We start from the raw sequence: 27,371 nt of genomic DNA, 5'->3' as shown, positions 1-27,371 counted from the left end.
CCTTAAGAGACTATGGATAATGTTTGGTTCATCTGAGTCCAACGCTGTAAACGCTGCTTATTTTTGTTATGGAGCGCCAAGATAGCAGTGGCCAAAAAAGTGGAAGTTATTGTTCAAAGTAGTACATTTTATCACAATGTATTGTACTATTGTGACAGTGATAAAAATGATAAAAACTTATTAAACTGACTTTGTTCTGTGATATGAACAGAAGCAAGCCTTTTTGCATCAACAGTTCAAGAATGTGAAGTCTTCGCTTTACAATAGCATTTAATAGGAAGGTAATAATGCAAACTTTACAGGGCAAAACTGCTGTGTAATATAATGTCAGCAAAAGCCTGTATGTCAAAAAAAATTAATGACCCGCATTCAAATTGAAACATGCTTTAAAAAAAATAAAGCATGGTTATTTTTTGTCTTACAATTATAATTTTGATTATGAGTAGTTTTTGATCATGAGTAGTTTTGACACTACTCATGAGATAACACTTCCTTTTTTGTCGATAGACTCCTCCCTCTGCCCCAGAGAAGACCGACAGTGGGGACGTGTTCGACGATGGGGAAATCGCTACTGGCAGTCGCTCTGCAGAAAGTGGCTTCACTGACTTTGTTCAATACCGAGAAGATGGTTCCGAGGATCCAGAGCGAGCCTCTCATCCCCACCCGCCTCTTAGAGCAGGCAGACGTCCGTCAGGCTCGTGTCAGTCCAAGCCTTTGGACAAACCAGTCATGCAGTGTTGCCTGGAGCACTTCCAGCAGTTTCTTTCCTGTCTGATCACTTTTTATATTATCCCTGAGCACCTGGACAAAGCTGAGGGTCACAGAGGTGAGCTCTTGCATTCGGAGCCCTTGGTTTCTGCAGGTTCCCAGTCCAGTAATTATACGGAGCCGTGCTCCGGAGCTGGAGTGGTCCACAAAGATTGTGTGGCTGCATTCACTGCTGCCTGTCAGCTCTTCTTAGAATGCTCCAGTTTCCCAGTCTACATAGCAGAGGGCAACTTGAAGTCCTCGCCTGCACAGGAGGAGCAATGTGGTACGTCTTTGGTCCAAGAAAAGATGAAACAGATTTTATCTTCTGTACTTAACTATCCGAGATAAATAAATGCCTTGCTTCATTTATCTATACAGACAGTGAGCAGGTTCGGCTGCCAGTGTGGCTGCAAACCCTGATGGATGCCTGCTGCCTGGCTGGAGACTTCAGCCTACAGGGTGTTGCCATCTCCTTGCTTATGGACCTAATAGGCCTGACTCAGTCTGTTGCTGTGGTGACGGCAGAGAGTCTGGCTTCCAGTAGCAGTACAGAGCCCGCTCAGCCAATGAGCCCCAGCCAGGGTCGAGTGGCTGTGGTCATTAGGCCTCCACTCACTCAGGGAATCCTAAAGTATATTGCGGATAAAACAAACTTCTTCAAGGTAGAAAGTGAAGAAGTTGCTTTACAGTTGGTGGGATTCGTATTAATCCTTTAGGGTTCTGACTTCTGTGTCTTCTCTTTGGCTCAGAGCGTTGCAGTGATATTATGGAACCAGCTGGGTGAAGGAACTCCTCAGCATCACCAGCGCAGCGTTGAGCTCTTCTATCAGCTACACAACTTGGTTCCTTCATCCAGTACCTGTGAGGACGTCATAAGCCAGCAACTCATGCACAGAGACAAGGTCAGCAAAATGAACATGTCTGTTAAGAAGGGGAAAATGTATGTAGTTTTATATTTTATGAAATTAGTGGAAATTATTTTATTATCCCTGTTTTGTTTTTCAGAGTATTCGTTTGGCGGCCCACGTGAAGTTTTCTGTTCTTTGGCATTTAACGCGAGACTTGAACATCACCAAGTCTTCTCCGTTTAGTCGCACATTTGACAGGTTAGTTCGATCAGTTATTTATTAAGAGTTCCCAATCGTTCTTTGATTTAACTTTCTCCAAATCATCCCTCTGATTCTGATTTCTTTCCACCCTCAGGTCTCTCTTCATCATGCTCGACAGCTTAAGTTATTGGGATCCATGTACCAGTGCGGTCGGTCGGGCTTGGTTAAATCAAGTCCTTCAGAGACACGACATTGCACGGGTTCTTGAGCCACTCCTACTTCTTCTGCTCCATCCTAAAACTCACAGGGTTTCTATTCAGAAGGTGCAAGCCCAACGCCACTGGGCCCAGATATTTCCTGAACCACCTGAGCAGGAACCAACAGAACCAATCTACATTAGAGACTCCGGCTTCTCAGACAGTGAGCTGTGGATGTTTACCTTTGTCAGATATATTGATGACTCAACTTCTCTGGTTGGTTTCAAGCTTTTTCTGAAACATCTGTTTTCCTTTCCTGTCTTTAGACTTTCTTCAAATTCGAAGGGAAGGGATTGGGCATGAGGACTTCAGAGGTCTGACAATAGGTGACATGGAGCCATTTTGCCTGACGGTAAACCCCCTAAGTGACAGCTTGTCCATTCTTAGCCTGAGCAGTGAAAACTTGCACTTAGCTGGTGAGTATCAGACCAGGGACCAGCAGGAGGAGCAACAGAATTCAGAATCAAGTGGCTCTCATGCATCGACACTGGAAAACGGTAGCTTTGAAGACCCAGAGGGTGTCAGCTGCATCGGAAATGGCTCAGATCGACCGCTTGGTTTTTCTGATGAAACATCTGATGACTCCATAGACGAAGCTGTGTCTTGTGTAGTGAAGGACCTCATTGATAGGGTTCTGAATTTAGTCGATGATGAATCAAATGCAACCTCATCTCCACCTGAAAATTGGCCCCAAACTGATACAGAAAGCACTTCTTCAGATACCTCCACCGGGATCCGCCTGGACTCCGGTCCTCCTCAATGCTCCAACCACCAGAATTTGCCAGAGTTGTTAGCTGAAGGCACATTAGAGTTCCTCTCTGTTACTCCAGCGGAGGGGCTACCCAAAGAGGGCATTGCCCGCCACAGTTCATCACCCTCCATTGTCATGTTGCCAGACAGCACTGATGCAGCCACCCCAGACCGCAGCCTGCAGGTGGAAGACCCTCAGGCTCGCAAACGCAGCCACAGCAGCACTCAGCTTAGCCTTAAAGGGAAGATCATGGAGAAGCTGGTAGACAAGTCTCCAGGGGAAAAGCCCAAGAACAAGAAGACGAAGAGGAAAGAGGAAGAGAAGCAGAAAAAAAATAACCAAGCTGAGAAACTGCATCCACCCTGTATTTTCTTTGGAGACAGTCTAGATCTTGAGAACTGGTACAGTTGTGGTGAAGGGGAGGTGTCAGAGATCGAGAGTGACATGGGCTCACCAAGCGGGGGCTCTAGCGGGACCAGTGCCGGGGCGAACGTCACAGGGCGCAGATTGTCCTCCGCTCTGCCTCGTTTCAACATCCATCCTCTCTACCAGCACGTCCTGCTCTATCTACAGCTCTACGACTCCTCCAGGACTCTGCATGCCCTGTCGGCGATCGCAGCCATGGTGAGGGCCGCTCCCTCAGGCTTTGTAAGCGCCATCTCCACCACCAGCATCAACAACACCTACACTCCACAGCTCTCCTTGCTGCAAAACCTACTTGCTCGCCACAGAGTCTCTGTTATGGGAAAAGACTTCTACTGTCCCATTCCCCAGGACTCTCACTCCCATTCTTTCCGCAGCGCCATGTACCTGGAGATCATCATCTCCCTCTGTCTCTACTTCCTGAGAAGCTATTACTCTGCCCATGTGACATTGGGTCCTCAGGACTTGGCAGGAAATCGGGCCATGCAGCTGACCAGTGTGGAAGTCTTGACGCTGCTATTCAGCGAGCTAGCCAAAGTCACAGCTGGCTCGGCAAAGGGCTTTGCTAGCTTCATCAGTGACGTCCTCTTCAAGTGCAAAGTTCAGAAAGTCATCCTCCATTGCCTGCTTTCCTCCATATTCAGTGCCCAGAAATGGCATGACCAACGGACAGCAGGGGTCAACGTGGCCACAGTGGAGGAAGGTCTCTCGGAGGACAGCGTCATCAACATGTCAGAGGACCAGATAGACAGCTGCAGCGCTGTTCAGTCCCAGCTGCTCCGGCTGCTGCAGAGTCTAGTTGTACTTGAGCACAGGGTCTTAATGCCAGCAGACGAAGGTGGAGAAGGAGGACCTGCCGCAGGAGGAGCAGCTGGAGGGTCAGGAAGTGGTGGAGTGGCAGGATTTGAGATCATAGGTGGGGAGGTGGAGCATGTTAACCCTCAGCAGCCTATGACGTCACTGCAGTACCTCCATGGTCAGCCTATTACAGCGCAGGGCATGTTCCTGTGTGCAGTCATCAGGGCCCTGCACCAGCACCATGCTTGTAAGATGCACCCCCAATGGATAGGTCTCATCACAGCCACCCTGCCTTACATGGGAAGGGTCCTAAGGAGGGTGGTGGCCTCAGTGACTCTGCAACTATGCAGAAACCTGGATAATCTCCTCCAGCAGTACCGCTATGAAACCAGCATAACTGACACCAGGTAAGAACATGTAGGAAACATATTGAAATAAAATGACATAGCATGACTTGGCCAGCAGATGGCAGTCTTTACCACAGAATGAACATCATTTTGCCTTATGTTTCACCCATGTATGTTTGACCTGCAGGTCAGATTGGGTTTTAGTCAAACTGTGTGTTGTCCGACTATCCTATAGACCCCAGTGGATGGCTCTTTGCATCCCTCCGGACCTGATTCTGACTGTTCTGGAGGGAGTCACTTCCATAATCCATTACTGTCTGCTGGACCCCACTTCACAGTACCACCAGGTTAGAGCGCTGCACATCAAGCCCTGAGGATTATGCTTCAGAAAATGAATGAAGTTCTTGTTTTTTATGATTTTGCTGGCACTAAGATTCGTCAGGACATATTACAAGGTCTTGAAAAAGTATTTACAACCTTTCAACATTTCCACACTATAGCTATTTCAATAAATCTTTGTTTATTTTTGCGGGATTAATTTAGATGAAGTAGTCGACAATTTTGAAGTGGAACGGCAAAAATGCTTGGTTTTCAAAATTTTTTTGTATTCAATTTTAATTAATTTTAAGTGTGGCATTAATTTGTATTCAAGCCCCTACTTTGTCTATCACATAAAATGCCAACAAGGGATATTGCAATTTGAGGTTCTAACCTGAAAATTGTGGCAAAGTTAAGAGTATAAACACTTTTACAGGTAATATTTTTAGTTTTCTTTCACAAAATTTGCTACCAACTCAATAACAAGGACCTGGTTGTGATCTTCAGTTACAAGTGAGTGTTGACCAGAAGCACCTGGCCGAGGCGCGTTTAGGCATCCTGTCCATTCTCCACACCATCATGTCTTCCGTCACTCTGCTGTGGAGCGTGCTCCACCAAGCCGACAGCTCTGACAAGCCAGCTGCCGCTTCAGCTGCCGCCACCTCTAACATCAACCTGGGCTCCACCAAGGTCTGTCAGCAAAAGTAGATCCATGAATTTCTGTCTGATAAAATAAACAATTTTGCAGATTTCGAAAAAAAAAAAGAACTGGAATAATTCTATCTGTGTCATATTTAACTACGGATCTCATCTAGGTTCCCTTGCATGTCTTTCACAGAATCTCCGTCAGCAGATCTTGGAACTGCTGGGTCCGATCTCCATGAACCACGGCGCTCATTTCATGGCTGCAATTGCTTATGTTTGGAACGAGAGAAAACAAGTCAAGACGCCAATCAGAAATAAGGTAACTGGGGAAAAAAACGGTAGAACAATGTTGAGCAGATTGAGGAAACATTTCTATGAAGTGAGATATGAAACAGTCTTGAAAGCCAAGTTCTCCAGTAGGTTTTATTTTGGATGGTGCTCTTTAAATCCTTTCGAGGTGTTATTGCATATTCATAATGTTTATCTTTTAGGTGATCCCCGTAGCGAGTGAGGAGCAGCTGCTGCTGGTTGAGCTCGTTCGGTCGGTCAGCGCCATGCGCACCGAGACTGTTATGCAGACAGTGAAGGAGGTCCTGAAGCAGCCACCTGCCATCGCAAAAGACAAGGTTGGTTTACAATACTTGATGTTGAAGCCGGCAAAAAATTTCATCTGCTTTGATATAAAACTCTCTCAAATTGAAATGATGATCAAATTCATTTTCATTGAAAAGTTGATGTATGTCAGGAAGTTGTATCAAAAAGTGACTCATTCTTTCTTTTTGTTGTTTTTGTTTCTGCTAATTTTGAGGATTATGGTTTATGGATTACACCAATGAACACCTTAGATTTCAAAGGACTGACAAGAAAAGTTTAGTGGCTAAGTTAAGGCCCGTAGCACTTAATGATAATTGGGAGGCTTATAAATAATAAAAACAATTTAGAAGATGAACAGTTAACTCTTGTCCATTTTCTGTGTAAATGTACTAATAAATTGTCTGTTTTTTAGTAATCTAATTACATTTTTCACCCATTTTTAGAAGCACATCTCTTTGGAAGTCTGCATGCTGCAGTTCTTCTATGCGTATGTACAGAGGTTAGTACATCACATCAGAGCTGTTGGTATTGAATGATATTTGGTTAATGATTTCTGTTTTTTGTCCTCCTTGTGTCCCAGGATTCCTGTTTCCAGTTTGGTTGATAGCTGGCCGTCTCTGCTGGCGCTGCTGAAGGACTCAGTCCAGTTGGGTCTGCCTGCTCCTGGGCAGTTTCTCATACTGGGGTTGGTTTCTCCACCTAATCTCTTGCTTTATAGTGTCAGAATATCCTCTCAGGTCCACGTTTTTAAGAAAAAAATAATACAAATAATAATCTGCAGAAATCCAGAGATTGTTCAGCCATCTGTTTTGTTTGTTTTCTTTTCACTAGAGTTCTGAATGAGTTTATCTTGAAGAATCCCAACCTGGAGAGTAAGAAAGACCAGCGGGAGCTGCAGGTAATTGTAGTTTTCCTCTGTTATGAGTGAAAGTAGAGGCAGAAGCTGTGGTAAACTGCTGTAAACTGGAGGATTTAAATATTGGGTTGCTAAAAATTTACTTTAACTGTCCTCAATAGTCCTGAAGAAGAAAGAATATTTTTACTAATAAGAATCTGAAAAGTGTGGCAAGCATTTGTATTCACCCCTATACAAAGACAATCTATAAACTACAATAGCATTTATTTTAAGAGCTTGATTATTCTGCACCATAAAATCCCAGTTTAATATATGTTGGTACGTTACAGTTGTATATAGTGGTATGACAAGTTAATAATTTCACAAAGCTCTCTAAAACAAGTGTGTATCTAGACGCTGCAGAGCAGTTCTAGTTCTGTGTTTATCCTAATTTGGCAATTTGTTGAAATACTTACTTTTAGGTTGGAAAGACTTTGTCATAAAAAACGTAAAGAAACAAGTATATTGTAATCCCATGAATTACTGACCAGATTTATCTGCTCCAGTACCAGAAAATATCTCAACAAGACTTTAATCCCGTGTTGCCGTATACGGTTGTCGTGATTATCAAACCGGGGATCGTGGTGAGAAGGTTTTCTTAAGAAAATTTGTTGCGTGTTCAGGATGTGACTCACAAGGTGGTGGAGGCCATCGGCACCATCGCCGGCTCCTCTTTGGAACAAACCACGTGGCTAAGGAGGAACCTGGAGGTGAAGGCATCTCCTCAGATCGTTGTGGACGGAACCAACCTGGAGTCAGACGTAGAAGGTGCTCCGCTGCCAAAACTTTCAGAGTGCTTTGGGTTGCTTCAGCACGGCTGTATGTGTCATCAGCTTTGTTAGCCGCTGCTAACGTTTGCCGTATGTGTTTTGTAGACTTAATGCTCACAGTGATGGAGGCCTCCAGCTTCACTCCATCTGTGTACAGTGTTCACGCCCTCACGCTGCTGGCCGAGGTAAACACGAGCGTCCGTGACCCGACTGATCCCCGGCGAGTCGGTGGTTTTCGGAAACCTGTTATTATCCACATTAGCAGTACGCTAACACACAACATATGAGTGCCTTAAATTAGGTTTTCACTCCACTCCTCCAGACGTCACCTGTGAACCAATAAATCAATGCTTCGGCTCGGTTCTGGCTCCAGAGGATGTGGACAGTTTGACTCATTGACGACCTCTCTTTTGCATCCTGGCTGTTTTTAGCTCAGTGTGGGTTTAATTATGAACACGTTGCCTGTGCTTCACTGATATAAGAGCTGCACATTTATGAGTTTAAGCAAGGCTCTGCATCAAAGACACGCTGCTCCGCTGCGGTTGAGATTCTTGCTCTGTGCCTCTTATGTCGCTTCTCAGCCACTTCGGCTCTGTAACATCATTCACTTCTGGTTTGATATATTGACGTCTCTGTTAGGTGCTGGCTCATCTGTTGGACATGGTGTTCTACAGTGACGAGAAGGAGAAAGTCATCCCCCTGCTGGTTAACATCATGCACTACGTAGTTCCCTACCTCCGCAACCACAGGTGTGGATCAGGTTTCCTGTCTTTATTTCTTTCAGTTTTACACCTTAAAAAGTTGTACATAAAACTACAAACTGGACATAAATTTTGTGACAATGCAAGATGAGTAATCATTGGGTTGCAATATATCATTTGACAATAATATATTGCAAGAAAGTACCAAATGTGAAAGCTCAATGGATCAATAATTTAAAAAATAGATTCATTTCTGTTTTTGTAAAACTTTGACCATAAATTATTAGTTGACTTTAATATCTGTATATTGCAGTTTTTTCAATGCTTCTTTATAAGGAGCTTCTGTGATATGAATGTAACTGATTTTACTCATTTAAAGCAGAGAAAACAAAAACAGAGTTGACATTCGTAATATATAGTGTTATATATTACAGTTTAGTATGATTAGTTCAGTTTTCATTAGTGACCGTTTGCAGCAGTTTTTCCTTTACCTGGCCTGAGATTTCCCTTAATTACCTTCATGCCTGACAATAGCAGACAGGCTGAAGTCACTCCAAGTCAGTTTGTTCCCCAGTTAAAGGAAATTAAGATGACATAAAAATTATATCTTGTGGCAGACAAAGTAACCAAAATTGGAAACTTGCAAAATGACCTGCAACTGTAAAAATGTAATAATTTTCCTTTTTATGTAAAGCTTCTTACAGCTTCTGTTCTTTCTCTGACATCATTTTTAAACTGAACGCATTGCAAAAAATATCACTTTTTTTTCTCCCTTTGTTCCTTTTGTAACAACTTCCACACTGAAGACTGTTTTTGTACATACAACCTGAAAAACTGTGTTTTTTTGTTTTTTTTTTTAATGTTTCCTCCGACAGTGCTCACAACGCCCCCAGCTACCGAGCCTGCATCCAGCTGCTGAGCAGCCTGAGCGGCTACCAGTACACCCGCCGTGCCTGGAAAAAGGAGGCCTTCGACCTCTTCATGGACCACACCTTCTTCCAGATGGATGCTTCGTGTGTCAGCCAGTGAGCACAGAACCTATTTATACATGGGCTAACACTCACAATGAAATGACATTTCTAAAACACAAATTTAATTAGAAGGGAAAAGGAGGTGTTTACACAGAGTAAAAACCTGCTATAACTTTAAGACTTTTTCTAAAATTACAACCTTAAATCTCCTAAATTTTCCTGATTTTATTTTTATTATTATTATTATTTTTTTAGCTGGAGAGCCATCATCGACCACCTGATGACTCATGACAAGACCACATTTAGAGACCTGATGAGTAAGTGTCACATTTAGTATTTATAAATTTGTTTCTGCCATATCTGGTCACAGAGAGTCGGCTGTGAATCAAGTCGAATAATTGAACATGCAAGGGAGAAAACCTTTTTAGTTTTTTTTTTTTTTTTTCAGTTTCATTCAAACAAAGTCTGAAATCCTCTGAGCTGAAAACTAAAACACTGTTAATATAGAGCAGGGGTGTCAAACTCCAGTCCTGCAACTTTTAAATGTGCGTCTGAATGGAATAATTAGGTCATTAGCACAGCACTGGAGAACTTATCAACACAAGGAGGAGGTAATGAAGCCAGTTCATTCCAGTGTTTTTCACCTGTGGCACATCTAAAAACTGCAGGACAGCGGCACCTTGAGGACTGGAGTTGGAAATTGTAGTTAAAAATGTTTGCCTGTGTTTTCAGCCCGGGTGGCGGTGGCTCAGAGCAGCTCCCTGAGTTTGTTCACCAACAGAGACGCTGAGCTGGAGCAGAGGGCCATGCTGCTCAAACGCCTGGCCTTCACCATCTACAGCAGCGAGGTGGACCAGTACCAGAAGTACCTGCCGGACATCCAAGGTGAACACAAGCAAACCTTTTACTAGTACTGAGCGCAAGGCTGGGTTTCTATTGGCCATATTATTGTGCAAAATGGAATTGCGAAAATAAATTTGCTTAGAGGCAATTTTGAAAAAGCTCACGTTCTTATGATGAGAGGATTTTGAGCTAAGAGGAGGCGGTTTTTCAGCCAAATTAATTTGTTCCGCAAAACTTTAATGAACATACTTCTTTCATATCAGTCACATGATGAACAGTCAGATGTTACTACTGGCAAAAACAACAAAGACAACAGAAAGTAGTAGGAGAGACAGTTTGTTTTTGGGGTGTTTGTCTTTGTGATGCTGTGAGAGCCACACTGTGGCTGAGAGGATTTGTGTGTGGCTCTCTGTGGCTTGTGTGTGGCTCTCTGTGAGAGCCACCCCGTGGCTCTCACAGCATCACAAAGTTCAGACAAACTTTTGATTCTGTAAAATCGGTGACTACAATTTCCCAAAAACGATGCTTAAATATGTAGCTGATCCCCAGTAAAAGGGGCTTGGAAGAGTTTAAATTTGTCAAATGTGTTGATTTTCATTGACTTATGACATGAACAACCTTATTCACATGTGATTATAGTTGAATTTCTTATTTAACGGAAACCCAGCAATTGCGACATTGTCTTTTTGACGTTCACATTATTGTACAACACTACTGATGGATCCAATTCTCTTCTGGGATTAGATTCTTTCTCATACCAAGTTGATCAAGCGGACACGTGTTGACTGTGTGTGTTTTAGAGCGTCTGGTGGAGAGCCTGCGTCTGCCTCAGGTACCCATCCTCCATGCTCAGGTGTTCCTGTTCTTCAGAGTGCTGCTGCTGCGCATGTCGCCTCAACACCTCACGTCACTCTGGCCCACTATGATTACTGAGCTGGTGAGCTCACGAACCGCTCCCTGCTGTACTACTTCACCCTTTGCTTCTGTTACACAAATCAAACATTGGCATGCGTGCGTCTTCACAGGTCCAAGTGTTTCTGCTGATGGAGCAGGAGCTAACCGCTGATGAGGACATATCAAGGTATACTTGCACAGTTGAGAGCAGAACTGTTTAAACAATGAAACGATTAAAAATGTGGCAGATACTTAGTAGCCACAAACCAACTCGCTTCGTTCCTAGGACGTCAGGACCGTCGGTTGCCGGGTTGGAGACCACCTATTCTGGAGGGAACGGCTTCTCCACGTCCTACAACAGCCAGCGCTGGCTCAACCTCTACCTCTCTGCTTGCAAGTTCCTGGATCTTGCCTTGGCGTTGCCTCCTGAGAGTCTCCCTCAGTTCCAGATGTCAGTGCAGATAAAACCCGCATTGCTGTGGACTTTGCATGTGATAGGAACGGGCTAAAGAATTGGGCCAAAACACCTTTATCCACTAGAGTATCAATTAATGTTATGATCAATTCAAAATGAAACATTCATCACTCAAAGAAGAAATTCAAGTATTTCTTTTATAGTTTTACTGACAATCTGGTAGATTCGGTTGGACTGGGACCAAACGCGCAACATTTTTTAAATTCTCATCTGCTGCGGTTTGCTTTCACACTGCTCTGTGTCAAACGAGCCAATCCCTTAGAGCAGGGGTAGGCAACTCCAGGCCTGGAGAGCCGGTCTCCTGCAGCTTTTAGATGTTTCTACTTCAACACACCTGAGTCAAATAATGGGGTCATCAGCGGAACTCTGGAGAACTTGACTGCATCAACAGCTGCATCAAGAACCACCGATGGACACGACCTCTGAAGAAAGGTTTTGTTTACAAACTGTTACCAAAAATGCAGTGATTTTAGCGATTAAATGTGACGCCACTTCATTTTTGCTTGCATTTCTTCAAAATTGCGCTCAGTGTCTTCCTCAGATGTTTTCGTATTGTTGTCCTGGTGCAGCGCCACCGCAGGCGAGGGGATGAACAGGTTTCCCAAAGGGTTAGGTCGATTTGACACAGTGCCGTGTGAAAGTGAACCGCACCGGCTCACAAATGTTGCATTTTTGTCACAAATGTTGCATTTTTGGTCTCCAGTCCATTTATAGTCCTGAGCCTACAGGACTATAAAGGTGAAAACACCCTGAAGTTTAGTCATCAGGTATGTCAAAAAAAGGAACATTTGAAGTAGATTTTCAACTAAGTATATTTTAACAAAAATTATTGAAATAAATTAAGATTTTGATAATATCTATTGAGATACACCTGTATATATGTTAAACAATGTGCATCACTGATTTCATGCATCTAAATTGAATACCTTAAATTCATTTAAAACAAGGAGGTTGGCCTTTAGATACATTATTCGCAAGTCTTGGCAAAACTATTTAATTTTAAAGCATTCCATTTGTATTTTTTTTCTCTCGCTGGGTTTTTGAGGCTACCAGAAATTCACTCCAAACTAACTCCCTGCTAACTAGCTAGATAGCTTTTTTTTGTGTGCCTATGAAAGAGAAATACAAGTTGGATGGTTGAAGTTTATATATTTTCTGTGGCACTATGGGTCCGAAATTCCATTTAAATGGTCTTTTAAGTCCATGAAACCTACAGAAACAGTGGTTACAGTTAGAATCCTAAGAAGCTGTGCACCACTTCATTGCAGGTACCGCTGGGCCTTCATCCCAGAGGCTTCGGACGATTCAGGGTTGGAGGTGAGACGCCAGGGGACGCATCAGAGGGAGTTCAAGCCCTACGTGGTCCGTCTGGTGAAGCTGCTGAGAAAACGAGCCAAGGTCTCTCCTCCTTGATTAAAAAAAAAATAATTAAAAATTAAAAACTTGAAAAGGAATGCAGTTATAAATGTAAATTGTTTTTCTGCGTACCATAGAAAAACCCAGAGGAGGACTGTTCCACTAAAACCCTGCCGTGGGAGCCGGGCCACCTGATGCTGACCCTCTACGTCATCCGCAGCATGGAGCAGCTGCTGCCCTTCTTCAACCTGCTCAGCCAGGTCTTCAACAGCAAGGCGAGCTGCCGATTGGGGCCCGTCTATACCCACAATCCTGTGGATTCCTCCTTCCCCGGCAGCAAGGAGGGCCACAAGCTGGAGAGCCAGAAGGTGTTCTGGAGCCGAGCCCGACAGAACATAGAGGAGATGGTGGAGAAAGACTTTCTAGAAGGTCTTATCAAGACATGAGAGACCCTCCCAGCGAGGGCGGAACTGGGCATTAACACATTACTGAACACTAGTGAAGAAACTTTAACTTGTACATTCACGAACGATAACAACATGGGGATATGGGCAAGTGGCGAGTCTGTACAGTTTTTCTATTTGATTCTTGAGCTACTGTATTTAATTTTAATTTTGTGTATATACGGAGCAGCTTTTGACAAATTTTAACATTTCATGAGTCGTTCAGAAGACGCTTGAAATGCTCTGTCATTCCATGTAAGGTGACTTAATTAAAAAAAAAAAGGTTTCTAATGACAGTCAAACGACTCGCTCTCTTCAAACCTTTTAAAAGCTCATCCAGAAAAAAGTTTTGAAGGAATTCATATACGAGAATATGGATTTGCTAAGAAAAGAAACAATAAAAGTGTGACGTTTGGGGGACAGTTGATCTTCAGCATGTGAATTTAAACTCGGCGTCTGAACTGTCGACATTACATATTTTCTCAGTCAGGTTTATTTGTACAGAACAAGGCAGTTCAAGGTGCTTTACATTGTAAAAACAAAAATACAGAGTCGTAAAACAGTCAATATATCGAAACATTACATTTGGTCAAGTGCCGCCATTACACACTTTAAAATATCAAACGAATTAAAAATAAAAAGAGCATTTTCTTGTTCTGAGAGACAATTGTGCTCATATTTTGCGAGTCTGAAAGAACCACGTGGTGCTTTGACATTAAAAAAGTGTTTTCATCAGTCGATGTTTATTCTGCAAGGGGCTGCGTAGTTTACCCTTAATGAGTGTGTTGGTCATTCAGGGTGTGTTACTCGTTCCCCTTGAAGTTTTCCACCTTTTGTCACATTACACAAAATTTTATATACATTCAACAGTTTACGTCTTCTATACAGCAGGCCCAACACAGTAACAGCGTCTAAAAAAAAAGTTAAATATATTGCGTAGAAGTACAAAATTTCTTCCCATTCATTTCATTTTATACACATTCAGCAAAACACTTGAAGCTTTTATCTTTTTGCCGTTTTAATTATTACAGACCAATGAAAAAAATGAGTGTTTTGAGTAAAAATGTGAGGCGACTGAAAAGTATTTGCACTCAATACGAGGTCGGGCCTCCTCTTGCAGGAGTTACTGCATTAATGCGCCAAGGCATGGAGGCTATCAGCAACTGCATAGGCGTCATGGAAGCCCAGATCGCTTTGCCAGCTGCCTTCAGGTCATCTGCCTCATTTGGATATGGGCACTCTCATCTTCCACTTGACAACAACCCATAGACTTCCTATGGGGTTAAAGGTCAGGGGAGTCTGCTGGCCAAAAAGGAACATGAACACCAGGGTCCTTCCACAACACAAGGCCTTTGCCATTTTATAAAAATCCAGTCTTCCCTGAAGTTTGTGATTATGAAATAATAAAATGTAGAAATCAGATCTATGGCGTCGGTCACGATCTAACGGGAGAAATCAGCACCATGGACAGAGACTGAACCCGCCTCTCCTCTTCACCTCCTGCTCTGCTCGTCATTCATGGTTTGTTTTGCACAAACGGAGGACCAACGGCGCATCAAGTCTTGCTGCATGCGGCTCGGAGCTCCACATGACCTTCACAGAGAGCATCACGCTCGGTCGTTTGGACGACCCTCCCACCCCCTCCTCCCATCTGATCCCCCCCATCTCGTGTCTTCACGCCTTCTCCAGGTCTCGCGATAACAGAGGAGGCAGCGCGGCTGGCAACGCAGCGTCACTCGACTTGGAGTGTATCGGGTGGGGAGCGGAGGATTTATGGGGGAAAAAAATAGAAAAAAATATATATATATATGTAGCCTATTTTATAAAAGCATGTTAATTCACCGAAAATAATCGCGGGCTGTGGCGCATCACTTCGGTACCACAGGCCGCGACGGAGCCGCGTCGGATGGTGGGCGGAATGATGGAGGTGATGATGGTGATGATGGTGATGATGCTTCCCCGTATGAACCGCTGATACACTGGGACGGTAGGACCGCGGCTGCTGCTGCTGCTGGTGAGGATTATCCAGAAGGAGGAAGGAAGACAGGGAGGAGGGGGAGGCAACGAGCAGCATCCTCCGGTAGGCTGCATTCACAGAAACACCGACCTGAAATAAAATAGTAATCATTATAATAACACCCCCTCCCGCCTCCCTCGTGGGTTTGGATTGGATATTTCTTTTTTTTTTTTTTTTTTTTCTTTTTTTTGTCGCCTAATGTTGGAGCCCGGCCTTCGGGGAAGGAAACGCGTGAACACCCAACAGGACGGACTTCCAGTTGTTACGCAATCAGAGAGTGTCCCAGCGGCTCCTCTCTAGCGCCGGAACCTGTGCGGCCGTTTTCGAGGGCAGCGGGGGATTATTGGGGCTCCCCGCTCTTTTTGCTGCGTGTGTGAGAGCGTGAGTGTGCGTGCGTGTGAGTGGGGACCAGTGGGGTGGGGGGTGGGGGGGTAGGACCATATTGGACGCTGATCGTAGAGATTGGACTCAGCGGATATTTAGAAGATGTCGGGGCAGACGCTGACAGATCGCATCGCCGCGGCTCAGTACACCCTGACGGGCTCTGAGGTCTCCAGGGCCGTGTGTAAGGCCACTACACATGAGCAGACAGCCCCAAAGAAAAAACACCTGGAATGTAAGTATCTATCTATCTATCTATCTATCTATCTATCTATCTATCTATCTATCTATCTATCTATCTATCTATCTATCTATCTATCTATCTATCTATCTATCTATCTATCTATCTATCTATCTATCTATCTATCTATCTATCTATCTATCTATCTATCTATCTATCTATCTATCTATCTATCTATCTATCTATCTATCTATCTATCTATGAAACCCCTCCATCCATCATAACACATATTTTTGCCATAGTACAGGAATATTTCATTCAAAAGTACAGGGTCATTGATTCACACTAGTTTGTTCTGCTAGCCTTGCATTGCACTGACCTCCATTGATTCAATGTAGCCTAGCCCCCAAGTTTCACTGTGTTTACTCAGTTTCTAGTGCTAACCACCAACCAGCAATACGATACTAAATTGGTCTGGTATTTGGTCCCCATACCATCTATGGGCCTTCCATGGGACTGTTTCAAGTGAGGTTCCAATGACACTACAAAAACCAGAAATACGCACACACACATTCTACACACAAGTGCAGATTAATTGGGTATTTGGAGGGACATCATTTGCCGCTTTAGTGTGGCACAGAGAACACATAACTGAGAACACATAACTGAGTAAGTAGCTGCGACCAGAGTGTTGAACTAAAACATGCAGGATATTGGCCCTTGAGGACTGACTTTGGACACCCCAGATTTAAGTAGAATTCACTCATGTGAAATTTACTCACAGTGCAGATCAAGCTGTCAGGTAAGGCCCTCAAATGGTTGTTAGGGAACATTACACATAGCAATCAAGTCAGGCAAAAAGCTGAAAAGCATGGCTCAACACTATACTTACCCAGACATGCCCAGGGAAAAGACAATAGTTCATCAAAGAAAGAGAAATCAGGCCATTGGTAAACATGGAGGGAAGAATCCGGTATTTATGAATTAATAATGGGAAGAAAATTTTTTTTGAAATAAAGCCAGAAGTCATGTTTCAAGCAGACCACAAATCTTGTAGAGGCAGTGGAAACAAAAGGTCAAAAAGATCAAAATGTAACCTTTTGATCCACCTGAAATACACTTCAGCAGACAACTAACACTGCACATCACCATCTTCATCATAAAACATGGTGGTGTCTGCATCATGTCTTGGGACATGATTCTCCAGTAATGACAGAGAAGCTGAAACTGATGGAGGTAAATAGAGGACATTGCTGGAAGAACGACTCTTAGCATTTTTGAGAAAGGGTGGAGGTTCTTGATCCAGCAGGATAATTACCCAGAGATACAGTTAAAATTGCAGTGGAGAGATTTAATGAAAGCAGAGCTGATATTCTCACATGTTGAGGGTGATGTAAAACACTTTCAACATGTGTTTTACATCATGCAATGTAATTACAGATGCAATGTAATTGCATCTGTAACTGATGTTTCTACAAACCAGACTTTTCTGGTTTACTGGGTGTCATACTTTGGCGTGACACTGTAACTCAGGATTATATACGACTTAATATTTTAAACAAAAATGAGACAGAAAACTTTAATGAAGCTTTCACAGTTCAAATTATTCAATATTAAAACATTGAGCGTAAATACACACACACACACACAAAAACCCCTCATAATTTAGTACATAACAGCCAAGAAGTATAGATGCCACAATGTTTGGAATAAGGAAAAAAAATGAAATTAAAGGAAATGTTTCTAAGTTGGAGTTGGGAAAACTCAAACAAACTGAGTTTGTGTTAGAACAAAGAATCAGTCCATACAAAATATAAATATGAACAATGAAACCTGGTGATTTAGCTAATAGTCAAGTGTAACCTGGTCTATTTGCAGAAGTTTGTTTCTGGACTTTGTGAAGAAACGTAATCCTGCCCTCATGGAGGCTAGTACTAGCTTTTCTTTAACTTTGCTGCTGTCAAAGAGGTTTTTCAGATTATCATTGGACAAAATTTATTTTAAGAGGACAGAAATAAGTATGCTCACCTTTATTTAAAAAATATTACATTAAACAAATCCTCGTGAAGCTGCAACTAATAATCTGCAAAAATCTTTTCATTTGTGCCATTACCTCATCTCTTCTTCATTAGAGAAAACGGCAGTATTTTAAGTTACATACCTTATTTTATCTGTTTCTGTTAAGTGCTGCACAAAGACACATTGAAAAATGTGTACATAACCAAAATTTGGTGTGTGTTCACATGCATAAATATAATCATCTGCAACATTGATCCAATTGATCCAACAATGCTAGTTTTAAGTCAACTGGCAACATGAACTTTTATCAGCTTTTTTTTCAACCCTTTGTTTTTAAATCAATGTTTGTTTTGTTTTGGCAGATTTTGTGGTCTGATTAATTGTTATTGACAGGGTTTAGACAGGAAGTGAGCTGGCAGATGGACAGATAACCAGAGATATGATGAATGTCGGGTAACTCCACTACCAAATACATGCACTGCAAAGTGACAGACATCGTACTGCAGTGAGTTTGGAGTAAAGTTAAAAAATCCTCACAGTGATGGAAAACAATATAAGATCAGTTTTAGTCTTTTAAATAAGTCAGGTAAAAGAATGGCCATCCTCTGGCTAGCACTTAGCCTTCAACAATGTATTTACATTTCTTCAGATTCACTCTAATAAACCTTTTTACTACTACAACTGATGACAGTGGAATTATCTTTTTTTCGAGCTTGCTCTTCAAATGCCTAAAATGCCACAGACCAACCAAATTCATAGTTAAACTCTTTAGAAGTGTTGCTCTGCAAAGAGCTTCTAGCAGTCGATATTTAATCTGCACTAAATTATACTGCTGGCATCTTTGCTTTGATGAAATGGAGATTGCTTTTTCAGCCAACAGCAAAAGTCAAAATACTGACTGATCATAACTTCACAACAGAACCCACTTTCAAAAACATCTAATTTGTCCAATAACAACAAGCTTTAGACCTTGGTATCTTTTCCTACTACTTATTTGGCTAAAACCCCAATTAATGTTACATAAGCACAGTAGTCGATGAGAAGCTGAGTGTATGTCTGACCTCGCTCTCATCTCTCAATAAGTTAAAAATATTAAAGAGTAAGAACTTGAGAAGATTGGTTCTTCTGGATTAAAGATATCACAGTCTACATGTGTGCCTGTTTGGTATAAGCAACATTAAGGACATGCTTCTATTTTAAAACTTTAGATAGACCAAAAGTAGGTAATTCAATCAAAAGTCTTCAGAAATTTCGATGCAATAAAGTACAATCATGTTTCTCATTGTAGAAAGCATTATACACTGATCTTATTAGTCAATTTTACCAAAACATTATAAGCCAACGTGTTTCTCTGACATCTTATAAGGTCTATACAATCTTGCTGCAGTCCTTATTAACGTCTTTGTTTTTACACTATAACCAAAGTCCTTGAATGCTATTTTTTATCTATACTTGAAATATTTCTGCAATTCTATAATTTAATAGTAAACAGGTCTCCTTCTGGAGATTTACAACGAAGTTAAAGGCACATTTTGATCTTTAAAGAAGCTCAGAGACAATTGTGGTTAAAAACCTGACGCGTTTTCTAAACTGGGAAAAGATTGGCTTGTAATGTGGGACGGATCGCTCAGCATAATGGGATGTACATTTGCAACTTCACTTAGCTTGCATTCTGAGACCCAGGCTGGGAGCACTGAGTGCCCTGTTTGAGGAAGTGGCCTGAATTGAAGATGCAGCTGTGAGTCAAGGGTCTGAATTGGTAGATGATTTTCACACCATTCAGACAAAAGACTACAATCTCACTGCATCCAGATTTTGCTTAATATCCAGAAGTATTAGCTCACCTTTGCAAGTAGCTTGTCTTGTTTAGGAAGCATATTTTTCTCTAAATGGGTTTGGAGCTGGTGTATAATTATCTGAACTACTGGATGGGATACAAATCAGCGAAAGAGGAATGTCGCACCAACCACATTCAGTGCTAATTCTATGATACAGTGCTGTGTGAGATGCGAGTCAGACAGTACTGTTAGACATTTTGGAGCGATTGCATAATGTCTGTACAGAGAAATATGGGTTTAAGGTGCTCTTCTTGTATTGGTTATCTGTTTTTGGCACAACATTTGCCCTGATTCCTTATAAAACATCTGTTTATGTAAGTCTCTCTCATGACAGACAGAAGTGTCTATGCTGCTTCATTTTTGAAATTTCTTTTTTCTCTCAACAGCAGCTGCTAAATGAATGCTGCGATAAGCAGAACGTGTGATAAACGCTATTTGTTTCTCTTGTGAGGAATTCTGGAAGCATAGGTGAGAACCAAGCCTGCTGGGGCAGTTTTATCTGCAGACCAGAAAGAATCAGTGAGACAAGACTTGAATGTCGGCCAAATGAAAATGGCTCTGTTTCTAAAGACAAGCCCAACCACTCCTGCTGCTCCTAATGGCCTCCATCATTTTATCTGCCCATTGCATTCCCAAACCTCTAAATCTTACTGCTATTCCAACAGTCACGACGTCTTGGCAAGTGTGAAGGACACATTTTAGAAAATTTGCTTGAGAAAAAAAGTCTCTTTTTTTATATCCGCATCATGCAAAGATCATGACGCAGATGAAGGGTCTGGATCCTTTGGTAATTATCACCTTATCTCCTGCGGCTCTGAATAGTGCAACTCCAATTAGCGGTTTTATCTCAGCAGAGATGCTGGAATGCCACACTCAGAGTGAAAGCAGCACATTTTACCTGCTGGGTGTGTGTTGGTGAGTGGCGGGGTGGGGGAAGCAGGACGGCAAGCGATTAGGAACATAAACTGCATGCTGAGTCCCCTCTGGCAGACAGGGTGCTGTTACCGCTGCATATGTCACAATCAATGTGTTACCAGATTTCAGAGCCAGAAGGCCTCCTGGATAATGATTAGGCTGGGAAGCTCTTAGGATGGTCTTTTGGACTCATCTGGTTTGCTGATTTTTTCCCCCTAAATATTCATGTTTGTTGCTCTATGGTTTCTTAGTTGTTGTGTTTTTTGCAGAAGGAATTCACTGTTTGGAAATGTTCAGTGGCAAACGCTCAATCACATAACTGGGAAGACTTTGTTTTGTTTTTTCTTATAATGACTGCCTTTGAAAAGGGAGACATATATTTTTTGTTCTATTTTATAATATATTACATGCATATCCTTTAGAGCAGAGGATCCAAAAGAAAGTTAACAACAAAGATCTTTTCAGTGCTAAGGTTTTTGAGCACCACCACTCAATATTTTCAAAATGGTAATACAATACACTGATTTTTGTATGGTGTTCTTTAAAAAAAAAAAAAAACAGAAGAAGAAGAAAGAAAAATATAAACTGCAATTTGAAGGATGCAGTTTGATTAGGCGTTTATGTTTGATTTGAGTTTTTAAAAGTTTTCAACCCACGCACAGACAAAATGCAAATAAGAGAATTGGAGGTCTCTTCCCAATCCCAACTTTAACATTTTATATGAGGTGTGTTTACGTGTGTGTAGTAGATGCACAAATCCAGAAGCCCAGCTTCTAGATGGTTCGCATCTTATAAATTCTTTCATATCTGCCACTGACAATGTTCTTTCATTGGCTGCAAACATAAAAAAGGGGATTACAGTAAAGTATTGTGTAGTATAGTAAAACATAGAATAGCATTCCCTAGTATAATATAGCGTAGCATAGCATAATACAGTATAACATAATACAGTATAACATGGTATATTTGGGTGCTGTGGTGGCACAGGGGTGAAGCACAGCCCACACATGGAGCCTTAATCCTCTACATCGTTGTCGCAAGATCGAATTCTGGCCTGGTGACCTTTGCCGCATGTCTTCCCCCTTTTCTCATTATTCACTTTCATGTCAATTCACTGTCAAATAAAGGCCACTAGAGAGAATAAAACCTTTAAAAAAAACAGAGTGTAGCCTAGCACCCGACTTGATTGACAGATATTACACTGGGGTTTTTCAATGTGGTATTTGGAACTTGGTTATAAGCTGTGTCCAAATTCAGGGTCTGCATTTTTCGAAGGTCGGATTTGTAGGCCGATTATGTCATAGCGTAGCGACAAGGCCTGTCCGAATTTGAAGACTTCTTCAAATTCGGCCTTCAAACGCACCCTCCGTTTCCCTATATTTGAAGGATCATCGTATCCTATAATTTATTGCGGGTCCCAACCGGGCATTCAGGAAGAGCATCAATGGTGGTGGAGAGCTACAAATTATTGTGCTACATTACGCTTTAAAATGACATAATGTGATTTGGTACAATGCTTTTAGGCGAGAATGTAAGTGTGTAAGTCTCAAATATCTGCTCGGTTCATCAATACCGAGCAATAACTGCAGTATTGCTCTGACATTTCCCCTCGTCAGCTGTCAGCTGGCCGGGCGCTTCAGGTTCGTTGTCCCGGAGGAGAACGCCTAACTCTTGGTCCATTGTTATTAAAATTCACGCTAGCTTTCTCCAATGAGTGTAAGTTAAACACTGATATTATTCAGACAAGTATTAGGTAACCTAGTCGTAAAATGTTTGGTTTACAAAAGTATTTCAAAGCAGAGCAAATCAGTTTGATTTATTGAAATTGAGCCTTCAAACATAATAGGTCTATTTAATAGTAGTGTCCTATCTGAGATGTGGAGAGTTTATATTTGTAACAGAATAATTTGCTTATATGTGTTCCATGTAGAAAAGTGCAGTTTTTTCTTCCGGTCAGCGTTTATTCGCGGTCTATGAAGAACCCGTCCTACGTAGACGTGTCCTTCGATGGATGCAGACCCTGAATTCGGACACAGCTATACAGTAAATTGAAAATAACTAACAGATATTAAAAGTTCCATTGATTTAAAAATAATGATAATGGGCATAATCCTTAAATGGCATTTTATGGCTACTTAAAGTAAGATGGACCAAATATTCACTTGAAAAAAGTGACTTGAGCATTTCTTTGACTTTTTCTTTTCCAATTGATGAAACCTAGCATTCACGCTGTTTTCCTTCAGCGTGAATGCTGCTTGACACTAAGATCCATTTCTTTTATCCTCTGGGCAGAAGAGGATGTTGTTGAGTTTTGTGTTTTAATTCATCTGAGTTTAGTAATTCTATCTCTGGATGCCACTCCGACCCAGATTCTGGCATGCCAAACTTATCTAAACACATCTGCTCGGTCTGCAAAGTGTTTAGCTTTTCATTGTGGTTTGTTCAATGTCCCTGTCCTGTTGAATTGTTGATTTCCATCCAATTAGTGCTGGTGTTATATAAGCCCAGACTGCTTCGATGTACCTCCAAATGAATTTCTTTCTAAAACGTCTGGAGTGGAATCATCAATAAAGTTCAATATAAGGGTTCTGTTGGCAGGAGCACAGGACTGATTCTTGAGCCAAGGTTGCTGTAGATCATCAGTTCTTGTTTTTTGCCCTGACACTTCTCATCATTCATTGGTCTGCAGAGCATAACTCATCAAGCCAAACGTATTCTAGTCAAATGTTTCATTTTGCACCAATATGGGACACACACATAAGTAACAAAGAGAGTCTATTGACCTTTCCGTTGCTTAATGCAGCTCTAACTTCTGTTTTAAATTGATAAAATGTGCAAAATCACTTGTGTTCACAGTGTGTGGTTGCCCCCTTCATCTTTGGTCCTCCCTTCTTGTTTTTTCTTGTTTTCCCAGTGAGGAGTGATTTTTGCCAACAGTTTCACTGCAAAGCAGAACTTTGAAGTTTGTTGTTGATAAAGCTTAGCATGTACTGCAGACTCGATCGCTCAGCGGGTATCTGTGTAATGTCAAACACAGCGTGGGAGGTGGAGTGCCCTGCCATCAGTGTGGGTCCAGATTAACGAGCCGAGTCGAATATCTTCCACGCCGTCACACTATTATCTCTGCCTCTCTAAATCTTAGTAGCAACTAGATGTGCTCTCCTCTGTCAGGCTGCCCCTCAGTTTCTGTTTCTGATCTTTTCATGGGATGTTCTGGGGAAAAACTGTAGCGTAAGAGTCGCTGCATATTTAATGCCCATTTAGTATAAGAAAAAAGTCATCCAAATCAAACTAGCCCTACAAAAACAAAAGTAATTGTCCCTTAAACCAAATGACTGGTTGTGGCGCAGTAGTGACTGTCGTCAGGCATTTTCATATGGCCATGGAACAACATCTCCATTGGATACAGACTTTGACTATTCCAATCTGAAACCTTATTCTTTTGAACCATTCAGATTTGAACTTGAGGTTCAAAACTTTGAATCACTGTCCTGCTTTAGCTTGAAGTGTAACTGAGGCCCCCTGTGGAAGCCGAACAATGACCCTAAACAATTTCTGAAAAATTCCACCAAAGTAGGCGCAGCCAACAGACTGAGGGGCATAACGATGTGTGGGTACAGTGGTCTGCATGAGGGAAAGTGTTATTGCCAACTTAGCAACCTTGTTGCCATTTTTAGTGACTTTTCAGACCCCTTTGGTGACTTATTTTCAAAAAACTGACAATCGACTTTTTCCTGATGTTACAATCACTTGGTATTGCTACATCTACCAAAACGGCTTTCCTCTGTTGTTTATCCACTATGACAGTGTCTGGTTGGTTCGCCATTACCATTCTTGAATCTCTTTGGTTTGAGGCCTGATAAGTCGATCTTTCCGATTTTTTCCCTACTTTGCGTTGCCAGACAGGCTCTTGTCATCTTTTGATGGTACACTGGTGAAAATGGACCAAAACGAAGGGGTTGGGATACATTAGTTGGCTTCCTTCACTTAACTCATCAAATGAAAGCTTTATTTTGTATTTACTCAGACTATTTTTTTTTTCTGATATGCAAATTTGTGTGATGATCTAAAAGATTTCAGTGACAAAAAAGTAAAAAAAACAACAGAAATCTGAAAGGAGACAAATGCTGTTCCACAGTACTGTAATTGGTTGTGCGATGCTGTTCGCTAACCGTATGTCAGCCAACCGCATATCAATAATAGAGTGAAGCTCGTGTTTCTTGCTGTATCATTGCCCCACTACTGAGTTGTGCCGGAGGAAAAGAAACATGTCACAGAATTTGTTGCATGGGATCTTGTGTAGAAGCACCAATGTGGAATATTCCAGTTTAGGTTTGACCAGTTCACACATTGTAACTTTCATCTTTATCTCTTTCTAAGTGGCTCACATTGCCAAAAGAGGGTTTAAAATGCTTCTTTTTTTCAATTTTGTGAACCAAATAAAGGCCCTCATTACTAGTTTCCTTTTTCTACAAAGGATCTAATGCTCCCACATACGATTTAAAACTGGTGAAGGACCCTGTAATGTGTTTTAAAATCATTCCAACCTCTGAAACACTGTTGTGTTTGAATATTAAAACCATTAAATCCTGTTACCAGGTTTGGTTTTATCGTCATGTCAATACGGATATTTTTTTCATATCTTTCCATATGATTGCTTTCGGTGATCTGTGAATAACTGACGACCTGGATGAATGTCCGGTATACAGATGAGATTGTTTTTTAGTGTTTTTTTTAATGCACTATTGACATGGAGAGAAGCTGCAGCACAGCAAACAGTAGACTGAGTGTCCATATGAAGTCAGCAGAGCAGGTTCCAATGGCTGCCAGCTTCTTCCTCAGATGTCATATCCAGACTCCACAATGTCCGCATCCCATTGGCACCCTCTGCCTTTGGCTGCCACAACACGTTGATGCCATGCTATGCTGCGCTCGCTACAGTGCATTCTGGGTATTTTTTTCTTTCTTTCTTTCTTTCCTTCGTAAACGTTGCCTGAGGGTGAGAGCAGATTAAAAATAAACGCAGGGTTCCGGTTCTCCCTTCATGAGCCGCTCAGCGCTCCATCGGTCGACCTGCGGGCGTCGCGTCCTCATTGGAACACGTCTGTCGCCATGTTTAGGAGTCGTCTGTTTGAACATGGACAGAGTAATATAAAGGACGTGGAGTGGATGTCAGATGGAGAGAAATCCTATAGGGTCTCGTGTGCGGTCAGGTGAATCCAGACAGTCGGGACACGTCATGGCAGGTGATGCAAACATCATGACAACAAGCTGTCAGGATGATTTTAAAGGAATTTAAACTCACTCTCCAAGCTCGAGGGAGCTGTTGCCAAGACGACCACCTTGGCATGTCTCTAGTAGGTATTTTGCACCATTCAGTATCTGTGGGAAAGGAAGGGAGGCAGAGGATAGAGTGTTTCCTGCAGCGAGTGCTTCTTTTGGGGGATTCGTCCTGAGTTGTGCTCCGGCACTGTGAGATCACTTACAGCTATCGATGCGTTGCAGGCTGCTCGTCGAAACCGGAGTCCTGCTGTGTGTTGCCGGGTGTGGCAGGCGCCGTGGAGGAACCCAGATTCGGTGGCAGTTATCCGACCCGGCGCAGGTCAGCTGGGTAAAGAGCTCAAGACAGTCGGCGTACGCCAGCTGCTTCGCCTTTCCTCCTGCGGTCTTGTGTCAAAACTGACTGCAGGTTGCTCCAGCAACTGCCCAAAATACACACTGTTCAGACATATGTACAGATATTGCTCACATATTGAGAAACAAACAGAAACAGGTGACACCTCATTGATACACTGAACAGCACGACCAGACCTTGACCTGGTTTAATGGGGATTAAGTTGTGGGTTTGCTAAAGGCATGGCGTTAGCTTGGCGTTGGTACGCTCGCACACATCTGTGTGCTTCACGTGTGCATACAGAAAGTAGTCCCTTGGCTGATACTACTGGCGTAGTCATCGTAAAGGTCATTTGGTTTATGTGGCAATAAATGAAATCCTAATCCAAGCATGCACACAAAAGCTAATTGTCATTCATGCTGATAATTTGTATGAATTCTTACACTCAATCTTGTTTGCAGCACTTCCTCTCTGTCTTTCCGTTTCACTCACACTGCTGCATGTGTGTAATTGTGAATGAGCACGATTGGGTACATGGGATCAGTAAACGTAGCTTCCCTCTTGGTCCTGGGACACTTGTCTGAGCCAATAAGAGGTGTTGCGTTTTGTCCCCGCAGTCATAGCACAGCCACTGACTCTTAACAGGAGGCAACAGAGAGAGAAGCGGGCGGAGAGTGAGACGGGCTGACAGACAGAAGGAGACAGGGACACGAAGAGTGTAGGATGATGCAGGCTGCTGACTCATCGGCCCTGTAGGGATTATCCTTCACACTCCTGCGTGTGCGCGTGTGTGCCGGTGCTCTTGCTGTCTTACGACTGAACAGGAAATGTGCTCTTGTTGTTGCTGCATGATGGAAACACGACAGCGGAAGCAAAAGGAGCCGCCCGACTTGCCAGAGGTCAAATGAACCTCGGTCTTCCTTCAGTCTTCAGAGAATGCTATTAGAGCAATATGTATAGAAAAGTGGCGGCTAAGCTGTTGAGCTCGGCTAAATGGCCGAAAACACGGGCTTCGCCAAATGAGCTGTCAGCTGGAACAATGAAAAACATTGTAAGGCCCATTCAACGCCAAGCATGGCGATAACACTGTGACTGTTCCCTGTCTCATATTTCTAACCAGTGCAAA

General features: G+C 42.4%; 2 protein-coding genes across 14 annotated transcripts in view; both read left to right on the top strand.

The window, feature by feature from the left end:
• dop1a (DOP1 leucine zipper like protein A) overlaps positions 1-13,576 on the top strand; it is a 30,631-nt gene extending 17,055 nt beyond the window's left edge. For all 4 annotated transcript variants that reach the window (XM_055041885.1, XM_055041886.1, XM_055041887.1 and 1 more), the window contains 24 exons: positions 508-1,033; positions 1,129-1,412; positions 1,500-1,652; positions 1,756-1,856; positions 1,954-2,219; positions 2,323-4,435; positions 4,611-4,722; positions 5,201-5,383; positions 5,532-5,657; positions 5,830-5,964; positions 6,376-6,431; positions 6,513-6,617; positions 6,764-6,830; positions 7,451-7,595; positions 7,703-7,782; positions 8,237-8,346; positions 9,174-9,323; positions 9,525-9,586; positions 10,002-10,154; positions 10,913-11,049; positions 11,138-11,193; positions 11,293-11,457; positions 12,750-12,879; positions 12,975-13,576. In XM_055041885.1, the coding sequence (XP_054897860.1) occupies positions 508-1,033; positions 1,129-1,412; positions 1,500-1,652; positions 1,756-1,856; positions 1,954-2,219; positions 2,323-4,435; positions 4,611-4,722; positions 5,201-5,383; positions 5,532-5,657; positions 5,830-5,964; positions 6,376-6,431; positions 6,513-6,617; positions 6,764-6,830; positions 7,451-7,595; positions 7,703-7,782; positions 8,237-8,346; positions 9,174-9,323; positions 9,525-9,586; positions 10,002-10,154; positions 10,913-11,049; positions 11,138-11,193; positions 11,293-11,457; positions 12,750-12,879; positions 12,975-13,283 (5,724 nt within the window). In that variant the 3' untranslated portion in view covers positions 13,284-13,576. The remainder of the gene's footprint in view (positions 1-507; positions 1,034-1,128; positions 1,413-1,499; positions 1,653-1,755; positions 1,857-1,953; positions 2,220-2,322; positions 4,436-4,610; positions 4,723-5,200; positions 5,384-5,531; positions 5,658-5,829; positions 5,965-6,375; positions 6,432-6,512; positions 6,618-6,763; positions 6,831-7,450; positions 7,596-7,702; positions 7,783-8,236; positions 8,347-9,173; positions 9,324-9,524; positions 9,587-10,001; positions 10,155-10,912; positions 11,050-11,137; positions 11,194-11,292; positions 11,458-12,749; positions 12,880-12,974) is intronic.
• Positions 13,577-14,997: 1,421 nt separating this feature from the next.
• Positions 14,998-27,371, top strand: part of snap91a (synaptosome associated protein 91a) — a 38,296-nt gene continuing 25,922 nt past the window's right edge. For all 10 annotated transcript variants that reach the window (XM_055041869.1, XM_055041873.1, XM_055041867.1 and 7 more), the window contains exon 1: positions 14,998-15,913. In XM_055041869.1, the coding sequence (XP_054897844.1) occupies positions 15,784-15,913 (130 nt within the window). In that variant the 5' untranslated portion in view covers positions 14,998-15,783. The remainder of the gene's footprint in view (positions 15,914-27,371) is intronic.

Source organism: Poeciliopsis prolifica, unplaced genomic scaffold (genome assembly GCF_027474105.1).
Source record: "Poeciliopsis prolifica strain line A6 unplaced genomic scaffold, Auburn_PproV2 SCAFFOLD017, whole genome shotgun sequence".
Lineage (NCBI taxonomy): Eukaryota > Metazoa > Chordata > Actinopteri > Cyprinodontiformes > Poeciliidae > Poeciliopsis > Poeciliopsis prolifica.
Note: the sequence above shows the minus strand (reverse complement) of the source record. Positions and strands in the feature narration are given on the sequence as shown.